This window comes from Podarcis liolepis (assembly GCF_965112155.1).
Source record: "Podarcis liolepis genome assembly, chromosome: 10".
Classification (NCBI taxonomy): Eukaryota; Metazoa; Chordata; class Lepidosauria; order Squamata; family Lacertidae; genus Podarcis; species Podarcis liolepis.
Genome location: NC_139562.1, coordinates 16,790,456 through 16,817,295, shown reverse-complemented (window position 1 = coordinate 16,817,295; position 26,840 = coordinate 16,790,456). Strand labels below are relative to the sequence as shown.

At 45.4% G+C, this 26,840-nt stretch overlaps 1 protein-coding gene across 4 annotated transcripts in view; it reads right to left on the bottom strand.

The window, feature by feature from the left end:
- Positions 1-26,840, bottom strand: part of RERG (RAS like estrogen regulated growth inhibitor) — a 94,424-nt gene that overhangs the window by 58,945 nt on the left and 8,639 nt on the right. For 3 of the 4 annotated variants that reach the window (XM_083461625.1, XM_083461628.1, XM_083461626.1), the window contains exon 2: positions 24,831-25,009. In XM_083461625.1, the coding sequence (XP_083317751.1) occupies positions 24,831-24,891 (61 nt within the window). In that variant the 5' untranslated portion in view covers positions 24,892-25,009. Of the gene's footprint in view, positions 1-24,830; positions 25,010-26,583; positions 26,706-26,840 lie in introns of those variants that run through there. The other variant, XM_083461627.1, reaches the window with a different exon arrangement.

Below are 26,840 nucleotides of genomic sequence, written 5' to 3'. Positions count from 1 at the left end.
CGGAAGAGACTGATGAGAACATCTCGTTCATCCCTCCCCTACAATGCAAGATGGAGCTACATTGGCTGTGCTGCCACTGCTTAAGTATCTCCTTCAAAGAGGAGCCCACCAACACCTGAGGTCATTTGCTAGGAAGTGGAAAGGCCCATTAAATCAGGGGCGGCACCTTCTACATGCCGCTGACTACAACTCCCATCATCCCTGATGACTGGCCATGCAGAAGAAGCATTTTCTTTCTGTCCATCTGGAATCTTCGCAACGCTCAGCTTTACTGAGTGGCCCAAAGTTTGGGAGACGACCACCTCCCTATCCACTGTTTCTATACCAGGTATGAGGAACCTTTGGTCCTCCAGATGTTGCTGAACTGCAATTCCCATCATCCCTGGCCACTGGCCATGCTTGCTGGGGCTGATGGGAGCTATAGTTCTGCAGCAGGTGGAGTACCAAATGTTCCCTATCCCTGCTCTACACCATGCATAATTCTCACTGAGAGCCAGTGTGGTGTAGTGGTTAAGAGCGGTAGTCTCGTAATCTGGTGAACCGGGTTCGCATCTCCGCTCCTCCACATGCAGCTGCTGGGTGACCTTGAGCCAGTCACACTTCTTTGAAGTCTCTCAGCCCCACTCACCTCACAGAGTGTTTGTTGTGGGGGAGGAAGGGAAAGGTGAATGTTAGTCGCTTTGAGACTCCTGAAGGGGAGTGAAAGGCGGGATATCAAATCCAAACTCTTCTTCTTCTTCTTCTTCTTATACATCTCTATCATACCTCCTGTCCACTTGCTCACCATTTTTCTAATAAAAGAGAGCTCCAAATGTTGCTGCTTTTGCAAATGTGGGATTCTGAGTGTTGTTAGAGTACAACCCCCATCATCCCTAAACACTGGCTGGGGCTGATGCTGGAGCCAAACAACATCTAGAGGCTAGCCCTGGTTTTGCACTGTTCCAGAGGACCTGAGATTGAAAATGTCAGTGTAGACAGTACTGAGATGCTGGGCCAATGGCCAATAAGGCATCAAAAATGCTGGTTTTCCAATGGTAAGGGAACTTCTGCTGTGGAAGAACATTCAAACATAAGTCTTCCACTTGCACTTTGACATTTATTTACTTAAGGATTCACTTAATATTAAAGAAACCTCCCTTAGCAGTGTGCAAAACTCAACATGTAACAACAACATATAATCATTAATCCCCACATTGTTATAACAACAGATGAAATACAAATCAGAATTTTCAACTACAGGGCTCAGGTTCAGTAACCAAAATTTAGCAGTCACAGGAAGTCTGGATGAATACACTGGTCTTTAAAAGCATCTTGTATGTTTGACCAAGGAACTTTGTGCCATGCCATTTATTTCCATGGACACATCAATCAATTGCTCCAGAATCAGAAAAAGGTCTGACTTTCAATCCAGTGGATCCACGCAACTCCTGCCAGATCTGCCAGCGCACATTTCACAAAGGGCGAAATATTTTGCAAAGGGGGGAAATAAGTCAACTGCCGAATGACTTCACAGGAAACAATGCGGCTGAGAATCTGTGCCCAACCTCGCTGACCCAAACCGTTGAGGGAGTTCTGCCTCACATACCACATTTGTTAAGTAAGAGCAAAAAAATGATTAACTGTGGCCAGGCTGAAGAGCAACATGGTCCTATTAATAGAATGTTCCTGGGCTTACACTTCTTTGGTAAGAAAGTGTTCAGTCAGTGAACGAACTGAGCAATCATATGCTTGAGTTACACCCACTAGGATCACTCCCAGACCACCTTGCAGCAGTGGAGCAAAATGCTACGCCAATTGGGGGGGGGGGAGAAAGAAGATGTGCTGGTTTAAGCAATATATTTGTGCCAGTGGGTGGAATCTGTGACTTGAACACAAACAGGGCAATTCTATACCATCAGCTTCAGAGCATTCAAACTAACATCAGGGAGATCTTTGACAGTAACAGCAGTTCAACAGTGGAAACGGATTCCCTTGGGAGGTTGTGGAGTCTCCTTCCTCGGAGGTTTTTAAGCAGAGGTTGGATGGCCATCTGACATGGATGCTTTCGCTGAGATTCCTGAATTGCAGGGGGTTGGACTAGATGACCCTCAGGGTCCCTTCCAACTCTACAATTCAGAGCCAGTGTTAAGAGTCTCGTACTCTGGTGAAATGGGTTTGATTCCTTGCTCCTCCACATGCAGCTGCTGGGTGACCTTGGGCCAGTCACACTTCTCTGAAGTCTCTCAGCCCCACTCACCTCACAGAGTGTTTGTTGTGGGGGAGGAAGGGAAAGGAGATTGTTAGCCGCTTTGAGACTCCTTAGGGCAGTGATAAAGCGGGATATCAAATCCAGATCCAAACAATTTTATGATTCTATGAAATTCAGGAAGGAGCTCACGAGGGAGACCTCTGTCAAACAGCTCTTGCCATTAGAAAGTTTTTCCTGATGTTTAGTTGGACTCTCCTTTTTTGTAATTTGCTGGCATGTGATTAAATCCCACCTGGGGTGGGTGGGTGGGGGAATCAGTGATTTGGGAATGCCCCAAGTTTCAGAGTTTTTGCAGCCACTCCTTCCCCCAAAGCTCACCCAGCCTTGCTGAGCAAAGCTTGAGCAGCATGTATTGATGTTCTTTCTGGCCCAGCTGGTTTTCACAGGTCTGAGGATGCCTAAATAGTGCAGAGCAACAGGGGCTGACAATGAGCTTCCCCTCCCCCCCCCCCACGCCAATTCATCATGCTGTAAAATGAAACAGACAAAAGGCAAGGAGTTCTCATTGATCCAAAGGCCACACTCAACAAAAACACACGCTAGCATCACTGACGATAACAGTTTTCCTATTGGAGGAGGGAGCGGTGGAAATACCTGGGTGTTCTGTGCTGAGATAACCACTATTTCTAAGTTATTAAATTAATAGGAAGCATCTCTCTCTCTGCAAACCTTGAGTTAATCACTCAGATCCGGCATATTGCAAAGAGTAGCCTGTAGGCCCCCTGCCGCTTCCCTCTGTCAATATTCCAAACGAAAATGCCACAAAAGGAGTAATCATTAACTGTGATGCACGTTAGCTGCTCCTCGGCCAACAGGATTTTGGCTCTGAAATTTTGCTCTGATATTTTGCTGCTTCCAGAAAGCAATTATGGCATTTGCTATAAGGCAGGTGCGAAAAGCAGCCGCGTGCCCCAGTGTGTACCAAGAGGCTTTCATCTAACCTGTGTTTTCTCATTTCAGAAGCCTTCTCCCATCTAACCAGCAACTATTCCACCAGGTTATATAGGAGAGGGAGAGAGAGAGGAGATTGCTCTGCTGAAAAGCCAGCGACTTTGGGCTCCTCATTCCATTCCAGCTGGCCATTGCAACAACTTTGTAACTAAAAATTGGTGCCTGGGCTTACTTCCCTCCACAAAACAATTTTCCTTTAACTTGGTGCCTTTTAGTCGATAAACCCAAGAAAAAGGAGTCTCTTATCACTGACCTTGGTAAGTGACTCTGGAAACCATTTTTAGCTGAAGCGTGGGCTAAAAAAACTTTTAATAAATGCAATAACGAATAGTTACACACTCTTTTAGACTAGATTGAATCCAATAAATTTCACTAATGGGGAAACATGGTTTTGAAGGTGTATCTCTAATCAACTGTCTTTGCTGCCAGGACTAGTTTGGAAATAGGCCAAGAGGATATCATTTTCTAAAGGCTTTAGGAGTAGCTAATACAGAAGATCTGAGGGCAGTTTGCAGCCAATGGAGGTTTGTAGTCATGATCACAGGACATGATGTGAATGGATCTGTCGGAAGTTTGACAGGCACAATTTGCTTGGAGGTGCTACTCTGCCTGCAGAATTTATCCATTTATGGGGGGGGGGTGTTTGTTATGTATACATATTCAAATACATACATGCAACAGGAGCAAAACAGAGTTTTGGATTTAGCTGGTCAGAGTTGGACGCAAATAAAGAATTGAATTGGAGTGGCACACAGAAAATCTGAACCAGATCAGTTTGCTGCCAAATGCTACAAATACAGATACAAGATGAATCTTGTGATCGCAGCACTCCTCTTGTGAATACTGTTATTTGAAGGACTTTCTTGAAAATAAAATTTAAGGAACTACACAGCACATGCCATGTTCCCCTCTTGAGGCCTTTCTTTCTTTCTTTCCTTTCATTCTCCCTCTCCTTCTTTTTTGTAGACCTCCCATAAGGAAGGGATGGCCTCGGGCCCCATGAATGTGACGGAAGTGGCTTTTGCTTTCCAGTTATCTGTCAGTTTCAACGTAGTGAGGAAATATTGCTGGAAACGTCCAAGCATTGCAAGGCAGAAAAGAAGCCAAAACTAATTTTTCGGCTCCTGCCGTGAAAAGAATCTAAATGTAGATCACAAAAAGCGTTTTGTGTTTTTTTTTGTACATGTCTTGAATGTGAAAGGTACTTATTTTGGCTGTTGAAGTGATAAGAAATATCTTATGAGCTTGACGGCTGTGCGAGACTTTGGGGTTTATTTATTTTTTTAAAAGCTTTTCAACTGAATCAGCCTTTTAAAAAAAACAAGCCCACAGAAAACCTCCTGTTCTTTTCGAGCTACCAAAGGCAGTCTAGAACTCGGCATTATGAGAGCAGAGGCATGGGATAGCAACTCAGAGATAACAAAGCACCTCAGGTCAAAATGCAAGCGCCCAAGACAGCTGGAGAGAAACAGGGTATATAAGTGTTTATACACTAATGCTCAGAAGCTTCTAATCCAAGATGGGTGAACTGGAGCACTGGGTGTTAAGAGAACAGCATTGATGTGGTAGGTGTTACCAGAGACCTGGTGCAGGGATTCCCAAACTTGGGTCTCCAGCTGTTTTTGGACTACAACTCCCATCATCCCTAGCTAGCAGGACCGGTGGTCAGGGATGGTGGGAACTGTAGTCCAGCTGGAGACCCAACTTTGGGAAACCCTGACCTGGTGGATTGGAAAGAACCAGAGGGACACAAACTCTGCAGGAAGCACGAGGAAGGATGTACTGCAAGTGGCATTGCTCTGTAGATAATAATAATAAATAATAAATAATAAATAATAATAATAATAATTTATTATTTATACCCCGCCCATCTGGCTGGGCTTCCCCAGCCACTCTGGGCAGCTTCCAACAAAATATTAAAATACAGTAATGCATTGAACATTAAAAGCTTCCCTAAACAGGGCTGCCTTCAGATGTCTTCTAGAAGTCTGATAGTTGTTGTTCTCTTTCACATCTGGTGGGAGGGCATTGAACTGAATGAGCCAGAACTCCCCAAAGAGGCAGATTACTCCACAGAATTTTTATGGATGGTGATGCCTGGCTCCAAAAGCAATTTGAAATCGGGAATGTGCTGTTGTCCCCTGTATCAAAATGCTCAGGCAGCTCTTGAGATGGAAATGGGATCAGGGAAGCATCCAAAAGAGATGTTGTAGTTAAGAGTGACCAACTGCCCTCACACAGAGGGTTTTCCTATCATGATAAAGAGATAAAATTTATTGATAACCCTAGACAACTGTGCCCTAAAACAGCAGGTCATACACTCAATCAGAGGGAAGTTATGGTAAATCAGGACTTACTTTTAAATGGTACCCAGGACGTAGTGTGGTTGAATCACTTGGGAACAGCAGCAATAGGGCTATCAAATTCAGTATCGGCCAATCGCCAAGAAAACCCAGCATGGTCAATTTTGACTTCAAAAGAGGAAATTTTCCCCCAGTGATGGAGGGGATTGGTAAAAAGGAAGTTGAAAGGCAAAGCCAAGAGAGCCAAATCGCTTCAAAACGCTTGGAAGTTGTTCAAAACCACACAATGTTAGAAGCTCTGCTGCAACTAATGAAACACTCAGTAACTGGGGGCGGCCGCCGAGACCATATAACACCGGTCTTGAAAGACCTACATTGGCTCCCAGTACGTTTCCGAGCACAATTCAAAGTGTTGGTGCTGACCTTTAAAGCCCTAAACAGCCTCGGTCCAGTATACCTGAAGGAGCGTCTCCACCTCCATCGTTCTGCCCGGACGCTGAGGTCCAGCGCCGAGGGCCTTCTGGCGGTTCCCTCACTGCGAGAAGCCAAGTTACAGGGAACCAGGCAGAGGGCCTTCTCGGTAGTGGCGCCCTCCCTGTGGAACTCCCTCCCACCAGATGTCAAAGAGAACAACAACTACCAGACTTTTAGAAGACATCCGAAGGCAGCCCTGTTTAGGGAAGCTTTTAATGTTTGATGTACCATAGTATTTTAATATTCTTTTGGAAGCCGCCCAGAGTGGCTGGGGAAACCCAGCCAGATGGGCGGGGTATAAATAATAAATTATTATTATTATATTAAAGTGAGTCCTATTTTGCCTCCTTTCTCTGCCTGAAGATTCAGTGTACTTCGGAGTTAACCGAACAATGCTAAGGCATACTGGGTTGCAAAGAACTTGAATGAGAACCCTAGTAAGTTGTGATACTATGGTTAGTTCCATGTTTAGTAGTATTTTTAATCCAATCCTTCTGCCTGCAGTGGTAATTCAGCAACATGGCCATTTATATCTTGTGTTGTGTGTGTGCACTTATCTTAAGAACAATGACACTATGTTTGCCTCTGGGAGTGCCAATGTTTCTCAGAAACCACACCAATTCCCCATAAAACAAGACAAAACCAAATCCCAGTAATACTGACACACCCAGAGCCGACACACACACTCTCTACCATGACAGCTCTTCTTCCAAAACAGGACTCTTCCGAAGTGTGGGACACCATGGAACAAATTAATCTAGTTTTCTTGGCGCCGTACAAGTCGACAGCCCACACCTCATACTCAGTAATGAAGGGTGTGCATCTTCCCTTGTGAGAAATAGGCCTAATATTCCCATTTTAAGCAAAGTAATTAGAGGCCTGAGGCCACACAGAAAGCTGCGTGGCTTCCTTTGGCCGCGTTGAAAACTGACCCCAAATCTCCCATTTTCAAGCAGCAGGACTCTCTCCACTAACGCAAGCCAACCTTAGCAGAGAATCACATCTTCCTCCGTGGGTGGTTCCCAGCTGGGACAGGCATACCTGGGATGGACGGGTGTGGGGAGGCAACCCCAGGACCAACTCTACAATCTTGTCTCTTGCTTGCTTTGCTGCCCCTTCCCTCCCTAGCTCTGTAGCCAAAATGCAAATCTACTCCAAAGAATGTGAGGGAGCTGCTCACCAGCATGGAACTCTCCTCAAATCACAGGCTAGACAAAGCTGTCTCGGGCCAGGTCAGATCACTGGTTCATCTAGCTCACGCTTCCTCAACCTCGGCCCTCCAGATGTTTTGAGACTACAATTCTCATCATCCCTGACCACTGGTCCTGCTAGCTAGGGATCATGGGAGTTGTAGGCCAAAAACATCTGGAGGGCCGAGGCTCAGGAAGCCTGATCTAGCTCCATAATGTTGACACTGACTGCTAGTGAGTCTCCAAGCTTTCCTTGGAGATGCTGAGGATTGAATCATAGAATCATAGAGTTGGAAGAGACCACAAGGGCCATCGAGTCCAACCCCCTGCCAAGCAGGAAACACCATCAGAGCACTCCTGACATATGGTTGTCAAGCATCTGCTTAAAGACCTCCAAAGTAGGAGACTCCACCACACTCCTTGGCAGCAAATTCCACTGTCGAACAGCTCTTACTGTCAGGAAGTTCTTCCTAATGTTTAGGTGGAATCTTCTTTCTTGTAGTTTGGATCCATTGCTCCGTGTCCGCTTCTCTGGAGCAGCAGAAAACAACCTTTCTCCCTCCTCTATGTGACATCCTTTTATATATTTGAACATGGCTATCATATCACCCCTTAACCTCCTCTTCTCCAGGCTAAACATGCCCAGCTCCCTTAGCCGTTCCTCATAAGGCATCGTTTCCAGGCCTTTGACCATTTTGGTTGCCCTCCTCTGGACACGTTGAACCTGGAACCTTCTGCACGGAAAAGCATCTGTTCAGCTGTGGAGTTGTGGCCCTTACGAATGGGGAACGCTCTCACTTTCGGCTCAGGTTTAGCAAGCTTAGGATTAAAGGAAGATGCACAGGCAGATACAGACCCTCCAAGTAATAATAACTTATTACTCACACCCCACCCATCTGGCTAGGTTTCCCCAGCCACTCTGAGCAGCTTCCAACAGAATATTAAAAACACAATAAAACATCAAACATTAAAAACTTCCCGATACAGGGCTGCCTTCAGACGTCTTCTAAAAGTCTGATAGTTGTTTATTTCTTTGACATCTGATGGGACGGCATTCCACAGGGTGGGCGCCACTACCGAGAAGGCCCTCTGCCTGGTTCCCTGTAACCTCACTTCTTGCAGTGAGGGAACTGCCAAAAGGCCCTCAGCACTGGACCTCAGTGTCCGGGCTGAACATTGGGAGGGGGGGAGATGCTCCTTAAAGTGTCCCTATTTTCCAGGGACAGTCCTGGATTTACAGAAGCCATCCCAGTTTCTGATTTAATCCTGGAATGTCCCGCTTTTCCTTAGGACACCCCTATTTTCATCAGAGAGGTGTTAGAGGGTATGGAGTTATGTGACGACCGAGCCAAGGAAATAAGTAACTATACAAGCTTTAGAAGGCAAAAGAAGGCAGCCCAGTATAGGGAAGTTTTCTTTAATTTTTTAAAAAAATGTTTTATTATGTTTTTATGTATGTCGGAAGCTGCCCAGAGTGGCTGGGGCAACCCTGCTAGATGAATGGGGTATAAATAATATATTATTATCAATATTATTATTATAGAATAAGACGTCCCTATTTTCATTGGATAAATGTTGGCGGGTCTGCAGATATTGTGGATATTCCTGGTGAATTTTGCACGACTATTTCAGCTCTACGGATGGCATCAGCTGACCTGTGCTGAATATCATTAAAAGCAGCTATCTTTCTCCTACTCCCTGGGCCTCTCACCCCATGGGACAAACATTCCTATCCAGGGGGCAGGTAGCAGCGGCAGAAGCCCCATCAGTCTGCATGAAAGGATCACATAGAAGGACAAAGCCACAGAAACTCAGTGTGCTTTAAGAAGTATAACAAAACAAAACAAAAAAACCTCACCAAACAAACTGGGTCATTTGAGGTGTCAGGAAAACCACTGATATCAAAAGATCCTTTGTTCAGAGTCTAAATGTATCATCTGAAGTGTTGAACAGACGACTCTGAAGCAGCCACAGAAGCCTCACACGCCTTTTGTCTCACATGAAAGAAAGCATTTTTCACACTGCAGGACGGTAGTGTGACGTGAAAGGATTGTGACCGAAATGAAATCCTTGGAAATGATTGGGGCATGTGGTGATAAATATCTTAAAGCTCCCAGTTAATGGATTATAACAACTTCCTTCGGAACTGCAATATATTTTTATTTATAGATTGGGTAGAAAAGTACATTCTGCGTGAATCTATAGTAACACACACACACACACACACACACACACACACACACAAAATTGCATTTGCTCAAAAGTCCACATGTGCTAACAGGTCTAAAAAAGTTGGTGGGCCCTTTTTATGTGTTCCATAATTTCCTCCTGAGGAGTGTGGGGAGTTTATAGTCCTTCGCACAATAAATATAGGTGCATTTTTTTATACCTGGCGCAATTGCAGATGGAGATGCGGAAGAAACTGGCCCAATGTTGTGTAAGATTAGAGAAAGCTTGAGCAGGGTCTGTCCAAGACATTTTGCTGTCCGAGGCATAGGACAGGATAACACCCGCCCCCAATCCAACCAGAAGTCAACTAGATTGGCAGTTATATCTTATTGCAACAATGACCATACTCCTCAGCACCTCAGGACAGCAAACTAGCAGGCCACATGGCACAAACCGCTCTGTCTTCTGATCACTTGCCACTGCTGTGCACTGCCAGTATCGGCCACCAGAGGCAACTGACTCACTTTACCTAACAGTAGGGCCAACCCACCCCTGGGTTCGAATCCCCATTCTGCTACCCAGATGATGTCGAGTCATTCACCCTCTCTCTCAGCCTAACCCACCTCACAAGGCATAAGAAGAGGTACAGAGGGGGGAAAGAACTGCACACCATACCCCAAGTTCCTTGAAGGAAAAGCAGAATGGAAACATAACAGATTATACTTGTCAAGGACAGAGCTTTAGCATTTGCTTAATTTGCATTCCGGAGACACACAAAGGCTCACTTCCCCCCAGCCATAAGTTTCCCCCAGTTCTGCAACCGCAAACCTCACATTACTATTTATTTTTTACATACATTAGAAAAACCAAACCAAACTTTTTAAAAACATTGCATGCTAAGTAACCAGAGTCTAGTTTGTTTCCCTTTCCCCACATTTCCATTTCTTCCAGCTGTGTTTTGCAGTCAGCAGGGCTATTTACAAGATTATATCTCTCTCTAGACTGGATGCACGCTGGACTCCTGTGCTAGCTATTTTTACAAACAGTATGTGCTCGTTTGGTTGCTCTGTGTGTTTGTGTGTGTGTTTTAAAAACACCCCAAAAGGAATTATATATGAATATGAATAAGAGCTACATCTGCAGTTGCACTTAGTATGATAAAAGTCACAAGGGCACAAAATCCATGTGCTTTGAGGAATACATTTATCACCATGTGGAATTAAGATGAAATCTCTCTCTCTCTCTCTCTCTCTCTGTGTGTGTGTGTGTGTGTGAGAGAGAGAGAGAGAGCGAGAGCGCGCACATGCTTTCTTTGACCCACAATCCACAATGCCCTGAAGGGACCTTCTACTGAAGTCAGCTTGACTCTGGCCCAGTGCATTTATTGTTTTAAGCCAGACCATTAGCTGACGCAAACTAATTCAGGTAGCGAGAGCCGCATTTCCTTCTCGGCAGGCTTCCAGGGGCCACACGCCAATGGAGGGCAGGGATGGAGGCACAATTGGTGACAGCCATGAATGCAAATGTTACCTTTGTGCAGAAGGCTAGTTTCTCCTCTCTCCATTCCATCCAGGCAAGTAGGAGGCATCAATAGAGCCCAAGGACATATTCCAGCCAGGCATATCCCTCAAAGAGGATGCAGAGAAAGGATGTATGTGGCTGGGGAAAGCATGTGACCTGGGCATCACCAGACAGACAGGCCTCCGACACTGAATTAAGGGGTAGCAATAATGTCACCTACTGAGAGCAGGGCACAGTCACATATTTGAAGGTCTGTCGGTGAACAAGCCTCTTATATCAGGGATGGGGAACCTGTGAACATCCAGATATTGCTGGTGTCCAATTCCCATCATCCCAGACCCACTGGGAGCACTGGTTAGTTGGAACTGGAGTCCAACAACATCTGAACGGCCTGCCCCTGTTCTGTTTCAAGGACTCTTGGGTCCAGTTTAATGATAAAGATGGGAGAGAGCTGGAGTCTGGATGTGGCCCATCAATAGTTCACACCTAGAAGCACACATTACCTGGCCTCAGCCTTACCTGCTGTGGATGGCGAGATGTAGTTCTATTTAAATTTCAGCAAATTTCAGAAGATCATTCTGAAGTTTTCTGCTGGCTGGGGCTGATGTGAGTTGTAGTCCAGAGAGCACTAGGTTGGTAAAAGCTTACCTAGCCCCCAGCCTAAAGCATCATCGGTTAGCTCAGTTGGTTAGAACGTGGTGTGGATAATGCCAAGGTCGCAGGTTCAATCCCCATATGGGCCACCTGCATTGCAGGGGGTTGGACTAGATGACCCTTGGGATCCTAATTCTCAGGCAACTTCTGCATTCTTATGAATCCTTTTCCACGTCCCCTGCAGCCGATTCGGGGTTGGGACAGTACAAAGCCTCCTTTCAGCTTGTGGGAAGAACATGTTTCCACATTAATTCTGCCACAAGCTCCTGCTCTTTCATCTCCACCCGCTTCCTTTACAATTCCAGCATGGAAATAGAATCAGTGACCTACGAGCACTCGGGGATTTCGTACTCTGTCAAAAGGAGGCCTGATGTTTTCTGCACATTTTCGGCTTTCCCCTCCGTCGGCTACCGTCTTTAACGTTTCTGGGATTCCAGATGGCATCTGAGCACATCCTCTTGCAGAAATTCACATTTCTTATGTGTCCATGTATTGGCTGCCTTCCTCTGGGCTTCATTTTTCATGTCTCGATAGCTTTTTGAGCTGCATGTCAACAACCCTGGGTAGTGACACCATCATGAATTATTTCCAGCTTCCTTGCTAGGTTTTGTGCTCCAGCACAAATGGAGTTCAGGGTGGGAAGTTGCCCTTTGGCACCTGAACCAACAAACAAGGTTCACCTCCAGACTTTCAGCATTTTGCAGGAAGGATTCAAACACGCACTGTAAATTTGGGTTGCACCTGTAAACTGCTCTTTCACCTCAGCATAACAAACCCACTACTTGTATTTTAAAGGACTGGTTTGCAGTTAGGAATGTGATGAAGAATGAAAGGCAGAGGAAGAACGAATGGCTAACAGGAATATGTGTGAATGCCACACGAACAAATATGATCATGGAATCACAGAATTGTAGAGTTGGAAGGAATGCATTAGTCCAATCCCCTGCAAGGCAGGAATATGCAGCTGTCCTGTACGGGGATCGAACCTGAAAACAATGACTGTTCATTGCTATAGCATATGTCAGTGTAAACCTGCTTTGGGGGCAATAAACCATAATTCAAACCATGTTTCAAAAGGTAATCATAATAGAAATGAAGCTTTCACTTTCATTTACCTCTCGGTCCAGGGAACCTCCGGCTTCTAGGTGAGCTGAGTATAGATAGAAAGTGCCTTGAATTAGAACAGCCACTCTTGGGGAATGCTGCCTTAGGTGTGAATTCTGAATTGTTTTTAAACCTATTTGCAGGTTTGTACTGTTTAAAAGACTACTTTAGCCATTCTTACGACACAGCTAAATTGCCTTGAGACATATGCATGTAAAATGCAATTCATAAATTCATAACAGCTAGGAGAACCCAACATACTGAATCCTTAGGAAGTTGTAGGTTTGCTTTAATAAGTTGCAATTTTTATCCCATCAGACACCAGGGCCTGAAAACTCTCATGATGGCAGGTGGACATGACTTGGCTAAAATGGCTGGGGTGTGTGTGTGTGCAGAGGTTCCCATACCCTCCAACTGTCCTGGAAGTACAGAAGCCATTCCAGCTTCTGAATTGATCCCGGAATGTCCCGGGAATGAGCCAGTGCCACACACTCATAAAAAGGTAAAAGGTAAAGGACCCCTGGATGATTAAGTCCAGTCAAAAGCGACTATGGGGTACGGTGCTCATCTCGCTTTCAGGCCAAGGGGGCTGGCATTTGTCCATAGACAGCTTTCTGGGTCATGTGGCCAGCATGACTAAACCGCTTCTGGCACAACGGAACACCATGACGGAAACCAGAGCGCATGGAAATGCCATTCACCTTCCTGCCACAGCAATACCTATTTATCTACTTGCACTAGTGTGCTTTTGAACTGCTAGGTTGGCAGGAGCTGGAACAGAGTAAATCCCCATCATGGGGATTCAAACCGCTGACATTCTGATTGGCTAGCCCAAGAGGCTCAGTGGTTTAGACCACAGCGCAACCCGTGTCTCAGCCACACTGTCGTACGAGTCAGCTAGATCTCACCTTCTGATTTTCATCAGGGGAATGATGGAGATTTCTTCTCACTGAACTAGATTCACTGGGGGGGTCAAAGGTCAAAATCTAGAGCCAGCACTGGAAACTCCTTATGCTTTCCGGCACTACAGTGAGCTGAGCATGTCCCGTTTTGTGAGAATGCATACGTGTGCCTCTGCCTTTCTCTTCTCTTCTTCTGTGCAACTAATTAGACTGCAAACTTCATCCATCTACACGCATACCACAGTGATGGGGAAACGAGCACTATGTCCCCATAAACTCTATTCTGTCGAAGAGTGAGCCTATAAATTGTCAGCAAAGGCTCTGGGCTGCTTTTCACAAAAGCCTATTTATTCAAAGCTTTCCCTATTAATTTCTCCCCGTTGCAAACACAGAGTTGAAAGCAATGTAAATGGATCCACTGCTGCCCTTTTAAACCAGTCTGGCAAAGCTGCCTCATGACCTGACTAAGTGATCTATGTATCCACACAGCCCAATCCGGTGTGCGAGCCAATGAAGGTTCTTTCTTACAAACCAGTCTGCAATCTTTGCTTCTATCTCTTGAACCACTCCCTGGGGTCTTTTGAAAACAGGGCAGAAGAAAAAAAAAGAAAGAATTTCCTGACCACTCAAAGGCAGAAGGCAAGACGTTGGCGCAAAACCCTGCAACTTTTACTTGAAATACCTTGCGTACAAAAGGTAACAAGAAAGGGAAGCAACTTCTTAACCTGGTAATAAAATGGAGTAAATCACAACTTTACAGCCTTAATGCAATCATATACTTTTTAGGTGCCAAACAATGAAATAAACCATATATAGTTTGGCTCCTGCCAATCCCAGAATTATCATTCCACAAACACAATCCAAACAACCTGCAGAAAGAAACTGTACTCTACAAAAGGTGTTTGCAGTGGAAATGCCTCTTGGAAGATTTGAGCAAGTGCGTCAAATCCCATGTGCCACAGGAAAGAAAAACAAACTGGGGAGGCTGGAAAGGTTACCGTAATTTACTGCCCAGTTATGGAAATACCCCAGAATAAATAAGTTGTCTGTACAGTTTCAGTGCAGAGACTGTACCATTTCACACTGCAGGTGGAGGGTTTGCACCTTGGAATGTTCCTTCACATGGAGGTTCTCACATACTGTTCTCTGTTGAGAACTACCCTATCAGTTTTCTACATTAAGAGTGTCATGGTTTTTTTTAAGACACAAAAGGAATATGCAAACATATTTAATCCTCCATTTGCGTTGTCAGATGGTACAGTCTCAATAGTCTTGTATCATGTGACAATTCTCAGAATCTGTATGAGCAGATTAGCTCAAACCTCAGACACATTGCAAGCAATAAACAACAATTCTCAGCAATCCCTGCAGAAATATGTTGGAGGGAGATATGATGGAGGAAGTCATCATAGCAGTCAGCCAAACACTCAGATTCTTGCAGAACAGATGCAGTCCTTGAAGCTTGGCATCCTTCCCTTCAGGGCCAGGTGTTAAAGACTGCTTAGCAAAACATATACAGAAAGAAGAAGTGGTGTGGGATGGAACAATTTATAGCGCTTTGTTTTTCTGTGGAAACGAATAACATTAATTCATTGTTAATGGTAGATGGATGCCAACTGCCAAAAAAAGAGAACACCAGAACAGTAGGCAAGCTTGGCAGTTTCAATGTTTTTTAGCTTTATTTCCTAAACAGAAGGAAAATAAATACGCTAAATCAGATCACTCAGGCATCAGATAATTTCCCCATTCAAACTGGAAGTGTCCCTATGCAAATTATCTTATGGTATACTGAAATAACCCCCTGGAAAGTTTTGCATAGTAAACTTTTCCCCAAAAAGTTCCCAATTGAAAATATTCCAGAAAACCCATAACACTGGACAGGAGACATGGAAACACAGCTTTACTAGCTGCCACCCAGTTTAGACCAGACTTGGATAGAAAAATATCTGATTTAGTGGAAATCAAAACAGCTGAACAAAATGTTCTGTATTAGCTATGTCCAGCCTTGCAAAAACAGTTTGTGATGTTGAAATCTCTCAAACTCTGGGCAGCCAGCTGAGGAACCCACACTTAGGAAGTGTTAAGAGTTTGACCCTGCTGCAATGACATGTGAATACATGGTGCTTGGCTATCACAAATATACTGTGCAGAGATAGTTGCCCTTCATGAGATTAATAGAGTGGCAAACTGGAATGACATCTTCTGCCCAACAGGCTCAGAGCATTATTTCAGCTCGTGATTTTTGGCTTTCTAGTCCATGAAACACATCCAACTGCCACCAGAACATTTGTAGGCAGACAGAACAAAAGAGGTGACTTTTGCAAACTTTCTCTTTCTATTTTTCTGGAAGAGGTGTTAGTGGGCAACCCCTCACTTCTTCCTTTTTATTTCCACCCAGACACAGATGTAGGTTTACCATTGTAGGAGAAAAAAATGGTGCTGGTGACAAACTTATGATGAGCACCATACACTCACCATATGGGCAACTGCAACAGTAGCTGCCTGGCAATCCTTTAAGCACCAGAGGTGAGAGGCAGAGGCATCACCAGCAGTAACTATGACAACCCAGAACACTGCCCATAGGGAATTTGGGCTGAACAAGGTTTCTAACTCCTCTTTCACTGCCTGTTGGGAACTTTTGCACGTCCAGATGTTGCTGAGCCTCAACTCCAAACATCCCTGATCACTGACCATGCTTGCTGGCACTGATGGGAGCAACATCTGAAGGGCAAAAGGTTCGCACACAGTCTAACCTATTGCTCCGATGGCACACCAAACACCGTAGCAGCACAGTATCAGGAAGTTTTTAATGTTTGGTGCTTTATTATGTTTTTATGTGTGCTGTAAGCTTCCTAGAGTGGTTGGGGAAACCCAGCCAGATGGGCGGGGTATAAAATTGTTGTTGTTGTTGTTGTTGTTGTTGTTGTTGTTGTTGTTGTTGTTGTTGTTGTTTGCAGTGCCTGAATATGTCGCTTCCCCATTCTCTCCCCCATAACTCCTTTCTGCCAGCTTTTTGCAGGCTTCTTTCGAATGAATGGCTCTTCAGACAGAATTTTATCAGCAACGATTCCCCTTTTTTTAACCAAAGGAAATGGTCCGATGAGTAAATCAAACAAGTCTATTGTGCTACCAGCCGGTTGTTGCGCAACCTCGTGCAACAGATCGCCAAGAATGCCATTAAGGCAAGCCCGACTTAATTAAGGAAGTTCAACGAGGCCAAAGTGTTGGAACGAGCAAGTGGTCCTCAGGAGCAGCAAGACAGCCTGGGTTCTTCCAGATACAAAACCCTCCGTTGACCACCTCCTTGCACAAAAGGCAAAAATCTATGTAATTAAGAGATTGATTAAGAGATAGACTGTGCTTACTCGCAAAGCGGCGGAAGAAATAGCACTCCTGCACCCACATAATGTAATTAGCAAATAACTAAATAAATGGTTGTTGCAGCCAGTTCTCTCCCTAGCAGTGAAGCAAATGTGTGTTTACGGAATAATGAAACCAATTATCTCGATGCAGAAACTCAACTCGCGCTGCCTTTTGCACACTTTCCTTTTCGTTCTCTTGCTCTCCCTCCCATTAATCTCCTGGCATGCAGTTCTATGGAAATTCAACTCACTTAAAAGGCTCTTTCAGGCCAATTTGCCATTTATTATCTTTCCTACTGCATCAGCTCTGGGACCAGCTCTGAAACTCGAGATCAGCAACTGGAGGCCTTTGGGCTCACAGCATTCCTTCTCTTGGCTTTCAGTTCGGCAAGAAAAATCAGGGACAGAGTGCCATTTGAGAAAAGGAGAACAGGATGCAGACCTGTCTCATTGTACCTTATGTCCCTTATGGGACCTGGATAGGGGTCTGAAAATCTGTCAGTGATGCTTTCTCATTTTTCCAGTTTTCCCACATTTGCACATCCATTTGCAATTGTTTCCAAGTCCACATGAAAAGCCATCAACATTTTAGTGCTAATTTCTCCAATTTTTCTATGCAATTTTGCCTAATATGCACATTTTTGCAAAGCATAAGTTCTCTAATGTAACAATTTTTTGTACAGAGACATCACCTTGCCAACAACGGTCTGTATAGTTAGAGCTATGGTATATCCAGTACAGTGGTACCTCGGGTTATAAATGCTTCAGGTTACAGACGCTTCAGGTTACAGACTCCGCTAACCCAGAAATAGTATCTCAGATTAAGAACTTTGCTTCAGGATGAGAACAGAAATCGCACAGCAGCGGCACAGCGGAAGAGGGAGGCCCCATTAGCTAAAGTGGTACCTCAGGTTAAGAACAGTTTCAGGTTAAGAATGGACCTCCAGAACGAATTAAGTTATTAACCCGAGGTACCACTGTACTGATATATGGAAGTGATAGCTGGACCATAAAGAAGGCTGATCACCAGAGAATTGATGCTTTTGAATTATGGTGCTGGAGGAGACTCTTGAGAGTCCCATGGACTGCAAGAAGATCAAACTTATCCATTCTGAAGGAAATCAGCCCTGAGTGCTCACTGGAAGGACAGATCTTGCAGCTGAGGGTCCAATACTTCTCTTCATGAGAAGAGAAGACTCCCTGGAAAAGACCCTGATGTTGGGAAAGATGGAGGGCACAAGGAGAAGGGGACGACAGAGGATGAGATGGTTGGACAGTGTTCTCGAAGCTACCAGCATGAGTTTGACCAAACTGAGGGGGGCAGTGGAAGACAGGAGTGCCTGGCGTGCTCTGGTCCATGGGTCACGAAGAGTCGGACACGACTAAACAACAACAAATAATCAAAACTATATGCATTTTATGCAACTTTACCCTAGCTTATACTTCTTCTCTTTTTTAAAAACACACACGTCAGTTGGCAGGAGAAAGGCATCTTAAAATTCAGGAAAGTGTAACTCTTAAAGAATGGCTATGTTTTGGTTTGTGAGTTAAGCTTTGTGGTAAGTGCGAAAAAGGGAGATTTGTATTCAAATGTGGACTGAATCAAAATTTCCCCAATCCCTACACTTGGGTAATTTACCTTCTTCTATATATTGCTTCTCACTAGGGATGTGAGTCTGAGTTTTGTCATTTTCTTATTTTTTTCTAATCTTAAATTCAGTTCTCCACATTTTGCAGCAATTTGTGACTTTTTAAAAATTAAAAATCCTCGCTCAGTCATGAAGTTCACTGGGTGATCTGGGGCTAGTCATTGTCTCTCAGCATAACCTACCTCACAGGGTTGTTGTGTGGATGAAATGGGGACACTCAAGGTACACCACCATGAGCTGTTTGGAAGAAAAAAAAAAGTGGCATATAAATGTGATTAAAATAAAAAATTAAGAAAACCTCATGAAAATTCACCAGCATTTTAGTGCAGATTCTTCCTAATAGAACACATTGTTATATGCAATCTTGACTAACGCATGCACATTTTTGTAAACGATTTCCCCTAACACAATGCATTTTTGTGTCATTTTTACTAACATGTCCATCTTTATCCACACTTTCACCGTTTTTGTAAACCTTGTTTGGTCAGCGAACTGCATAGCGAAATTTGCAGAAGTGCAAATTTCTTTTTTAAAAAAATAATAATAATTTTTATTAAATTTCCAATTGACAAACCAATCATATCACATTAATTCTAAATTATACCAATACATAAAAACTCCAAATATTTAGCCGAATTTTAAATTTTTGTTGGGGGTACCCATGCTTTGAGTTCAGAAAGGGTCCAATCATCTCATATTTCTCAGAAGTGCAAATTTCAAAGGCTAGCTGTGCTTCTGTTCACATATTGTTTCAGAAAAGTGCAAATTTGATAGATTCAGCTGGGATCAATTTTCTCCCCAACTCCACTCCTCACATGCTGTCGTTGCCGTCTGACTAATCCAGAGCCCCAAAGCCATATGGCGTAGTGGCAACTCCCTCAAACAGAGGACTGTCGTTCCTTAAGTAGGAAATGTGACCGCTACACCTCCCTTAGGATGGTCATTTTTCAGGAGGGTCTTCTTTACAAGAAGAGCTGCAATAAGCCACAACTCTCTGGCAAACATGCATTGCACACGGACGCATCTTCAGACTTCTTTTACATAACGGATGCAGAAGTGGCTCAGGGGCCCAATTTGCACACGCAAAAAGAGTTGCTGCTAGTAGCAAAGGTTTACCAAGCATCTGAACAAGGCTTGCAACCTAACCAACTTTCAAACGAGTTATTTGAAAGCTCTACGGAAATTCCAGACTGACCACTTGACAGGCCCGTTTCTCTTGGTTTATCTTCTGAGGCTTCCCAGCACTAGTTTCGCCAGCCTGTTTTTAGCTTTGCGAGGAAGCCTTTAATCAAGGCGCTGGAAAGGGAAAGAAAGCTTGCGGATACACCCTAAAAAGAAATCTCTCCTTAAGATCACTGACCCAGAGATGCAGGAAGGACCTCCTTCAATGGCACCCATGTTTCTGGGTTAAATGTTAAGAGTGCACTGAGATTCCTCAAAGCATCCTTTCTTGGGTCACCACACCTTCAAAGCACATTTGTACCATCACCGCTCCTGGGATTCTTTGGGGAAGTTATGTAGGGTGTGGATGTGATCTTGGGGGAGGTGGGAAGGAACAAAGGGTAATAGTCTAGTAAGTTTTACTCAGAGCAGACTTGCTGAAATTAATGGCCCAAACTTAATGTTCACTAATTTTTCTTCAGTGGGTCCACTGTGAAACTTATTGCAGTACCAGCCTGAGGAATTAAACTGTTCTACTATCTTGTATTCCATATATTCATCTTTGGAAAGCCAGCATATGGCATATATTGAGATACGTGCTAGAACCCAGAGGCCCTGGCAAAGCCCATTGCCACTACTGCCTGCCAGGTCCCAAACCACTCCTGCTGACACTGCCACTACCACCACTCCTGGGCTGGCAAGGAGGACTAGGGGATGGCAGGGAACTGACCAGAGCAATCAGCCATGCGTGCAAATTCCCCATCAACACCAGCTTAATTAGGCCAACAATGATTGGGGAAGGGCTGTGGCTCAGTGACAGAGCATCTGCTTTGCATGCAGAAGGTCCCAGGTTCAATCCCCGCCATATCCATATCTCCTGTCTGAAAGCCAGGAAAGCTGCTTCCAGTCATTGCGGACAATACTTAGTTAGATGAGACAAAGGCCAAAGTACAGGGCAGCTTCCTATGTTCCCTACCATGCCTATGTTTGAGGGTGAGGCGGGTGCTATTCAAGCTGGTGGAGGCAGGGAGTTTGTGTACATAGGCTGGAGTTCTGATCTGCACCACTGCTGGGCCCCTCCTGGGTCCTTGCTACCTGAGGCTACCTGAGGGTGTGGCATTGTGCCGCTCTCAGCACTGGGTCACATGTGCAGACTACCTGGGGCCATCAGCTTAATAGTGCCAGCCTTCTTCCTGAAGGCAAGGACCCTTCAGGGTGTGGATGGCAAAAGCCAGCATCGCCAGGGAATTTGTGTGCAGTGTGATCAGCACAGCCGCCACCACCACCATGGGCAAGCACCGGGGACCCCCCAAGTGACAGGAGCGAGCCAGCAGGAAATCACACCGAGGAAGTTGGAATTCACTCTTTATTAGCAAAAACACGATCTTCACAGATTTGGCTGAGTGTCAGGCCTAATGAGCAGAGCAACCCATCTCTGGTAGGCCTTGCCCCATGAAGCAGAGACTAAAGGTCCCCACCCTCCACAGCCATCTATGTCTCCTCCTATCCAGAGGTTTTTTCCCCTAAGCAATCAGAGACTGCACCTGCATGCCTGCCTTTGCTCCTCCTGTTTCACGCCTCTCCTTGTTCTGGGGAGACCAGAAGGGAAGGGAGCTTCTTGCAGCAGGATGAGGAGACACCCATGCCTCTCCCTGACCCATCTTTGCTTCTTGGCTTCCTTCCTCTCCTGCTTCAGCTTCTGCCTTTCATTCTGGGCTTCTCTCAGCCACAGACCCTTTCTGCTCACTAAATCCTATTACCTCTTCAGGTTCCAACACCTCCTCCACTCTGTCTGCTCTCTCTTCTCACTCTGACCACTCATCATCATCCCACCACCATTCCCCGGGCTCTAAGCCTTCTTCCCTTGGGGGTGCCCCAGCTGGTGACTTCCACCATTCCTCTGCATCCAACCAGTCCATGAGCCCAAGGGCAAATGAACTGGGGACCCCAAATCTTGGAGCCAGATCTGAACTTTGGAAGACCATAATTGTTTAAGTCTAGTGTCTGGCTGTTGGTTAGAAACTATGAGCCACACCAGTGATAAAACAACCGTCAGGGACTCCTGGCAGTCCCGGTCATCTTATTTACTGTTGCATGCACTTTTCTCTTTATAGTGGATCAAGGCCTCCTCCTCCACGATCTTGGCTAACGTTTTTGGATTACACTGCTTGGCAAGGGCCTCCAGCTGTCTGGCCAGCCCTGTCGAGTAAAGCAGGCAGTGCAAAGAACTGCCACATAAGTCATAATGCTGGATAGACTTTCCTCCTGGCAGCTTTGCATTCAACAGCGGCCTCCCTTTGATGGCACGAAACCCTGCAGATCTGGAGAAGGAGAAGCTCATCCATTAGGCAACTATCTACTTGAACTGAGAGTTGAGCACATCCATCAAGGCCAGGCTGCTCCAAGCAGAAAACCCAGTGGCTGTGCTAGAGTCCAGAGACTTCCCCTTTTGCAAAGCGAGCACCACACTTTGCCAAGAAAACCATCTGCAGAGCAGAAAAAGGAGGAGGGCGATGGTATGGTGTGGTGTCTGAGAAACCCCTGCTTCAGAGAGGCTGAGCTAGCATACTGTTGTGGCTAAAATGCTGGACATGCTAATAATTTTTATCAGCTTTTCAGTGATAAATGCACTGTATGAAGTCAGAAAATAGAAACTGAATGTAACAAGAAATACAAAAACAAACAACCATACCTCCCTCCCCTCTATGCCAGAAGCCAGGAAAGTGATCTTATTCATTCTAATGTGTTGAATGAATTCTTAATGTATTTTTCTTATGTATTATGTATTGTTGCCTACATCCTTCATTTTCTGTGTTGCTCTTGCAGGGACCTTGCAGGGCATATCATCAGGACAATGTCACTGTTTTCATTGGCCAGAAGAGACTGATACCCAAGCACAAAGTTCAGAGCAGAAATATAATCATGGCATTCAACGCTGGAAATAAGGTATTTTGTAAACCGGTACTTCGGCATATGTAATAAACGAACACCAAATAGCACAACATACCGTATTTTTCACTCTATAAGATGCACCAGACCACAAGACGCACCTAGTTTTGGGAGGAGGAAAACAAGAAAAAAAATATTCTGAATCTCAGAAGCCAGAACAGCAAGAGGGATCGCTGCGCAGTGAAAGCAGCAATCCCTCTTGCTGTTCTGGCTTCTGGGATAGCTGTGCAGCCTGCATTCACTCCATAAGATGCACACACATTTCCCCTTACTTTTTAGGCGGGAAAAAGTGAGTCTTCTAGAGCAAAAAATATGGTACATCTGGTTTCTAAATTGTTGGCATTTGTGCAGGGTGATTTGGGTTTAAAAAAAATTACCCAATCTCAGAGCTTCCTGGGTGATCTTGAACCAGTCCCTGCAGCCCTCTTTGTGCACTTCTTCTAGTGCCATGCCCCCCCCCCCCAAATCACCCAGCAGTTCCTCACCTCCCCACTCAACTATCCATCAAGAAACTGCACTTGCAAATTATCAAAGGGGAGAGAAGATTTCAGTTACATTCTCATGCTTTGGGTACAGGTATTGAACCTTCCTCCTACTTTACAAATCATCACACCAGTGTTCTGCACTTTGCAGCCTCCCCAGGTGCCAGCACTTTAATTAGAGCCCAGTTGGAGCTGTCTTATACTGAGTTAGACCCTTGGTGCATCTAGCTCAGCACTGTCTCCCCTGACAGTGGCATGTAGTCAATACACAGACACTGAAATTCAGGTAGAGGTCTCTGCCAGCCCTACCTGGAGATGCTGAGAATTGAACCAGGAACCACCTGCGAGCAAAGCAGACACTGAACTCAGGCTCCTCCCACAACATTGCTCCCTGGAAATGAGGCGGGGCTGAAAATGCTAGCCAAAACAATGCTTTCAGTCGTTCATTCCCATTTATCTACAAAATTGGGATCCTCACAGCCTGCCTCTCAGGGATATTGTACTGACGATGTCTGCAAAGGACTTGGAATGTGCTATATGCAGACTATGTATTAGCATTCAGAACCAGGCGTTGACATTTTACCATTTTCTGCAGCAGCAACTGTTTTGCTTTCACACCCATCCCCTCAATACGCTTGAACCTGAACAATTCTTCCAGTCAGAGGACAAAAACGGGCAAACTGCTAATTTTTAAGTGGAGACCTTAAGGGAGGTAATCGGTTAAGCAGCAGGCTGGCAGCTTTTCCCTCCACGCAGCCCCCGTTCCAAAGCACTAATTCTTTGAATGAAGTAAATTGCAGCAAAGCTGGGTCCTTCCAAAAAGTCATGCTGACCTCCTCTGATGAAACATTTCATTTGTTTACCACTGACTTTCTATGACAGGAGGAGGGAGCCTTTAGCAGCTCCAGGGCCACATTCTTCCCAGGGGAAACCTTCCAGGGGCCGCAGGCCAGAGGTGGTTAGGGCCAGAGGTGTACCTCTTACCCCTGTGAAGTAAAATCAGGAGATTTCTACATACGCATCTCTTTATTCTCCATCCAGGCAGACAACAGGCATTATCACAATTCAAGAAAAAGATTGCTCAAGGAGTACAGAGTGCAGGGCCACTGAGGGGGTGTGGCCTAGGGCAGGGGGAGTGGCTTCAGGAGGGGTGTGGCCTGGGAAGAGTCCTAAAAACCAGACCAAGACAGGCCTGGCCAGCTGCTTCTACACCTGTGACCTGAGGTTTTTTCACCTATCTTCCAGGAAAGGCTAGTCAACCAAGCTACCCTACACAGGTTTGTCCTAGTGGTGGCCAATTTTTTATTCCACAGAAGGGTGAAGACAGTCCACAGACCCTGAAGGTGCCTGAGACCCTCTCCTGTTGCCCCTATATGCTGTTCCAGAAGACTCGGTGAGACCATGGTGGGTGGTCGGGTTTGGTCACCAACACAATCACAGCGCGACGCCCGTTTTAAAAGAAACTCCCACATCTTGGCTCAGTCAATTCTTGTGATCTTTTCGGTGTGCAGCAACAGCTTCAGAGTTTATTTAATGCACCTAAAGTGGCTAAAATGTTCCAACCTTTTAAAAAATAACACAGAATTACGGGTGTGAGAGGCCTCAGCTGGATCAGAACTCTGCTGTGTGTGTGTTTGTGTGCAAAAATACATCTTGAAAACACGAGAAAACAAAGCCGAATAAGGAGCAATGGAAGTGAAAGCAGACATACCTGACTTTCCCACTCCGGCTCGGCCAAAGATGGCCAGTTTCACTTCTGCGCTCTTAGCCATGGCGGGGAGAAAATGGAGGATGGCGGAAACGTCGCTGGCTGAACCAAACTGGCACGAAGGATGAATGGCCAAGTCCTTTCTTCCGCCTTACCGTGCCATTGTGATTTTCAAGCAGGGCCTAATGGGGAAAGACCCACCAAAGAGAAGGAATGAGCAGGTGAACAGGGGTGCTGCCAGCCACTGCCAAGGTCTCAGCAGAGGGTTGAGGTGTGTCCTGTTTCGCAAGGACCCACAGGGAGAGCTTTTCGTCAGACGCAGCCCTCAAACGATAAGCCATGAACCTAGAACCAATCTCTTTCAAAAACTCAGGGGGTGGTTCTCTGTCTTCGGGCATGGGGAAAGAAGAAAAAGAGCAAAAGCTATATTTCTTTATATTATGTATTACATTTACCTAGGCTAGGCTGAGAGAGAGTGACTAGCCTAAAGTCACGCAGTGAGTTCCATGGCTGAGCAGGCATTTGACCCCTGGTCTCCCAGGTCCAGGTCTGGCACTCTAAACCACTACATCATGATGGCTCTGTTCAGAAGAATCACATGTTACAGCCCCCTCTCTTCAGCTCACAGCTGGGGCGATGGACGGACTTCACTCCCTTCCTGAATGATCCCATGCACACACACACACACACACACACACAGTGGACGCTAGGCTTGTGAATGTGATCCGTGTGGGATGCACGTTTGCAACCTGCAGCGTTTGCAACCCACAGCAGTGCGTCTGTGCATGTGTGGGTTGCAATTTGACGCTTCTGCGCATGCGTCACCGCCGAAACCCGGAAGTAACCTGTTCTGGTGCTTCTGGGTTTTGGCAGTTCGCAACCTGAAAAAATGCAATCTGAAGTGTCTGTAACCCGAGGTATGACTGTGTGTGTGTGTGTGTGTGTACACACACACACACACACACACACACACACATATATATAAGCTTGCATACCAAAGATGTGCAAATCATGTGGAAATCTTGGCAACAACCCTATTCCCTGAGATGCTACATTTCCACATAACTTTATGATAAGAGCTTTGCTGGATCAGGCCAAAGGGCCATCTATCCCAGCATCTGGTTCTCACACTAGCCAACCAGATACCTAGCGTAAGTCCTAAAGCAGGATCCAAAAAATGCCACAACTCACTTGTGATTCCCAGCAACTGGCTGTACTTCAAGACCCCCAAGCCAGCCCCAGGAGAATGAAGACACAAGGACACAGAACTTAGGTTAATGTTAATGGGCAAAATTTAGGCCTGCTCATCCACTACACAATGCATCTGCAGTGACCTTTGCATTATTCCTGTACACCCCCCCCCAATTTCTTTTTATAGAACTAACATACTAAACAGTACAATCCAATGTGCTGTTGCATGAAGCAGGGAACACAGATTAAGTGCCAAGGCCCCAATGTGGCCTTAATGGATCAATCCATTTTGCATCTGCACCACAACCAACTCAAGCCTTGGTGCAGCAGCAGAAGCCATTGGTACTACAACACATGCATCTTCTGCCAGTTCCTGTGCAGCTGAGTTTCAGGAAAAAGAAGTTGTGCAGCAAAGTAGATGGAGGAGTGTAGCTTCCAGCAACCCATGGTATGGAGCCTAGAGAGTAAAATTGACAACCAGTCCCTCCATTTGGTCCTTGTGGGTCCTTGTTTCAGCCCTCTCCCTCCCTGGCTCCAAGCATCACCCACAAACCCAAGACCTCACCTCCCTTCTGCTCTTCAGTCACATTTGAGGACAACACAGTCAAAGCTATCTTTAGCAATTCCTCCTGTGTGGGGGCATCATAGCTTGAGCAGAGTCCATGCCTCATTACGCACAATGGCTGGTCACTTCAAAAAAACAAAAGCACAAAACAGTTTGCCTTAAAAACATGCTTTAAAGGGCATAATCAGAAAATTACTCTGCACAAACTTCTATTACAATTGGGAGGAAAGGGTTAAGCAGCCCATTACTAGCTGTCA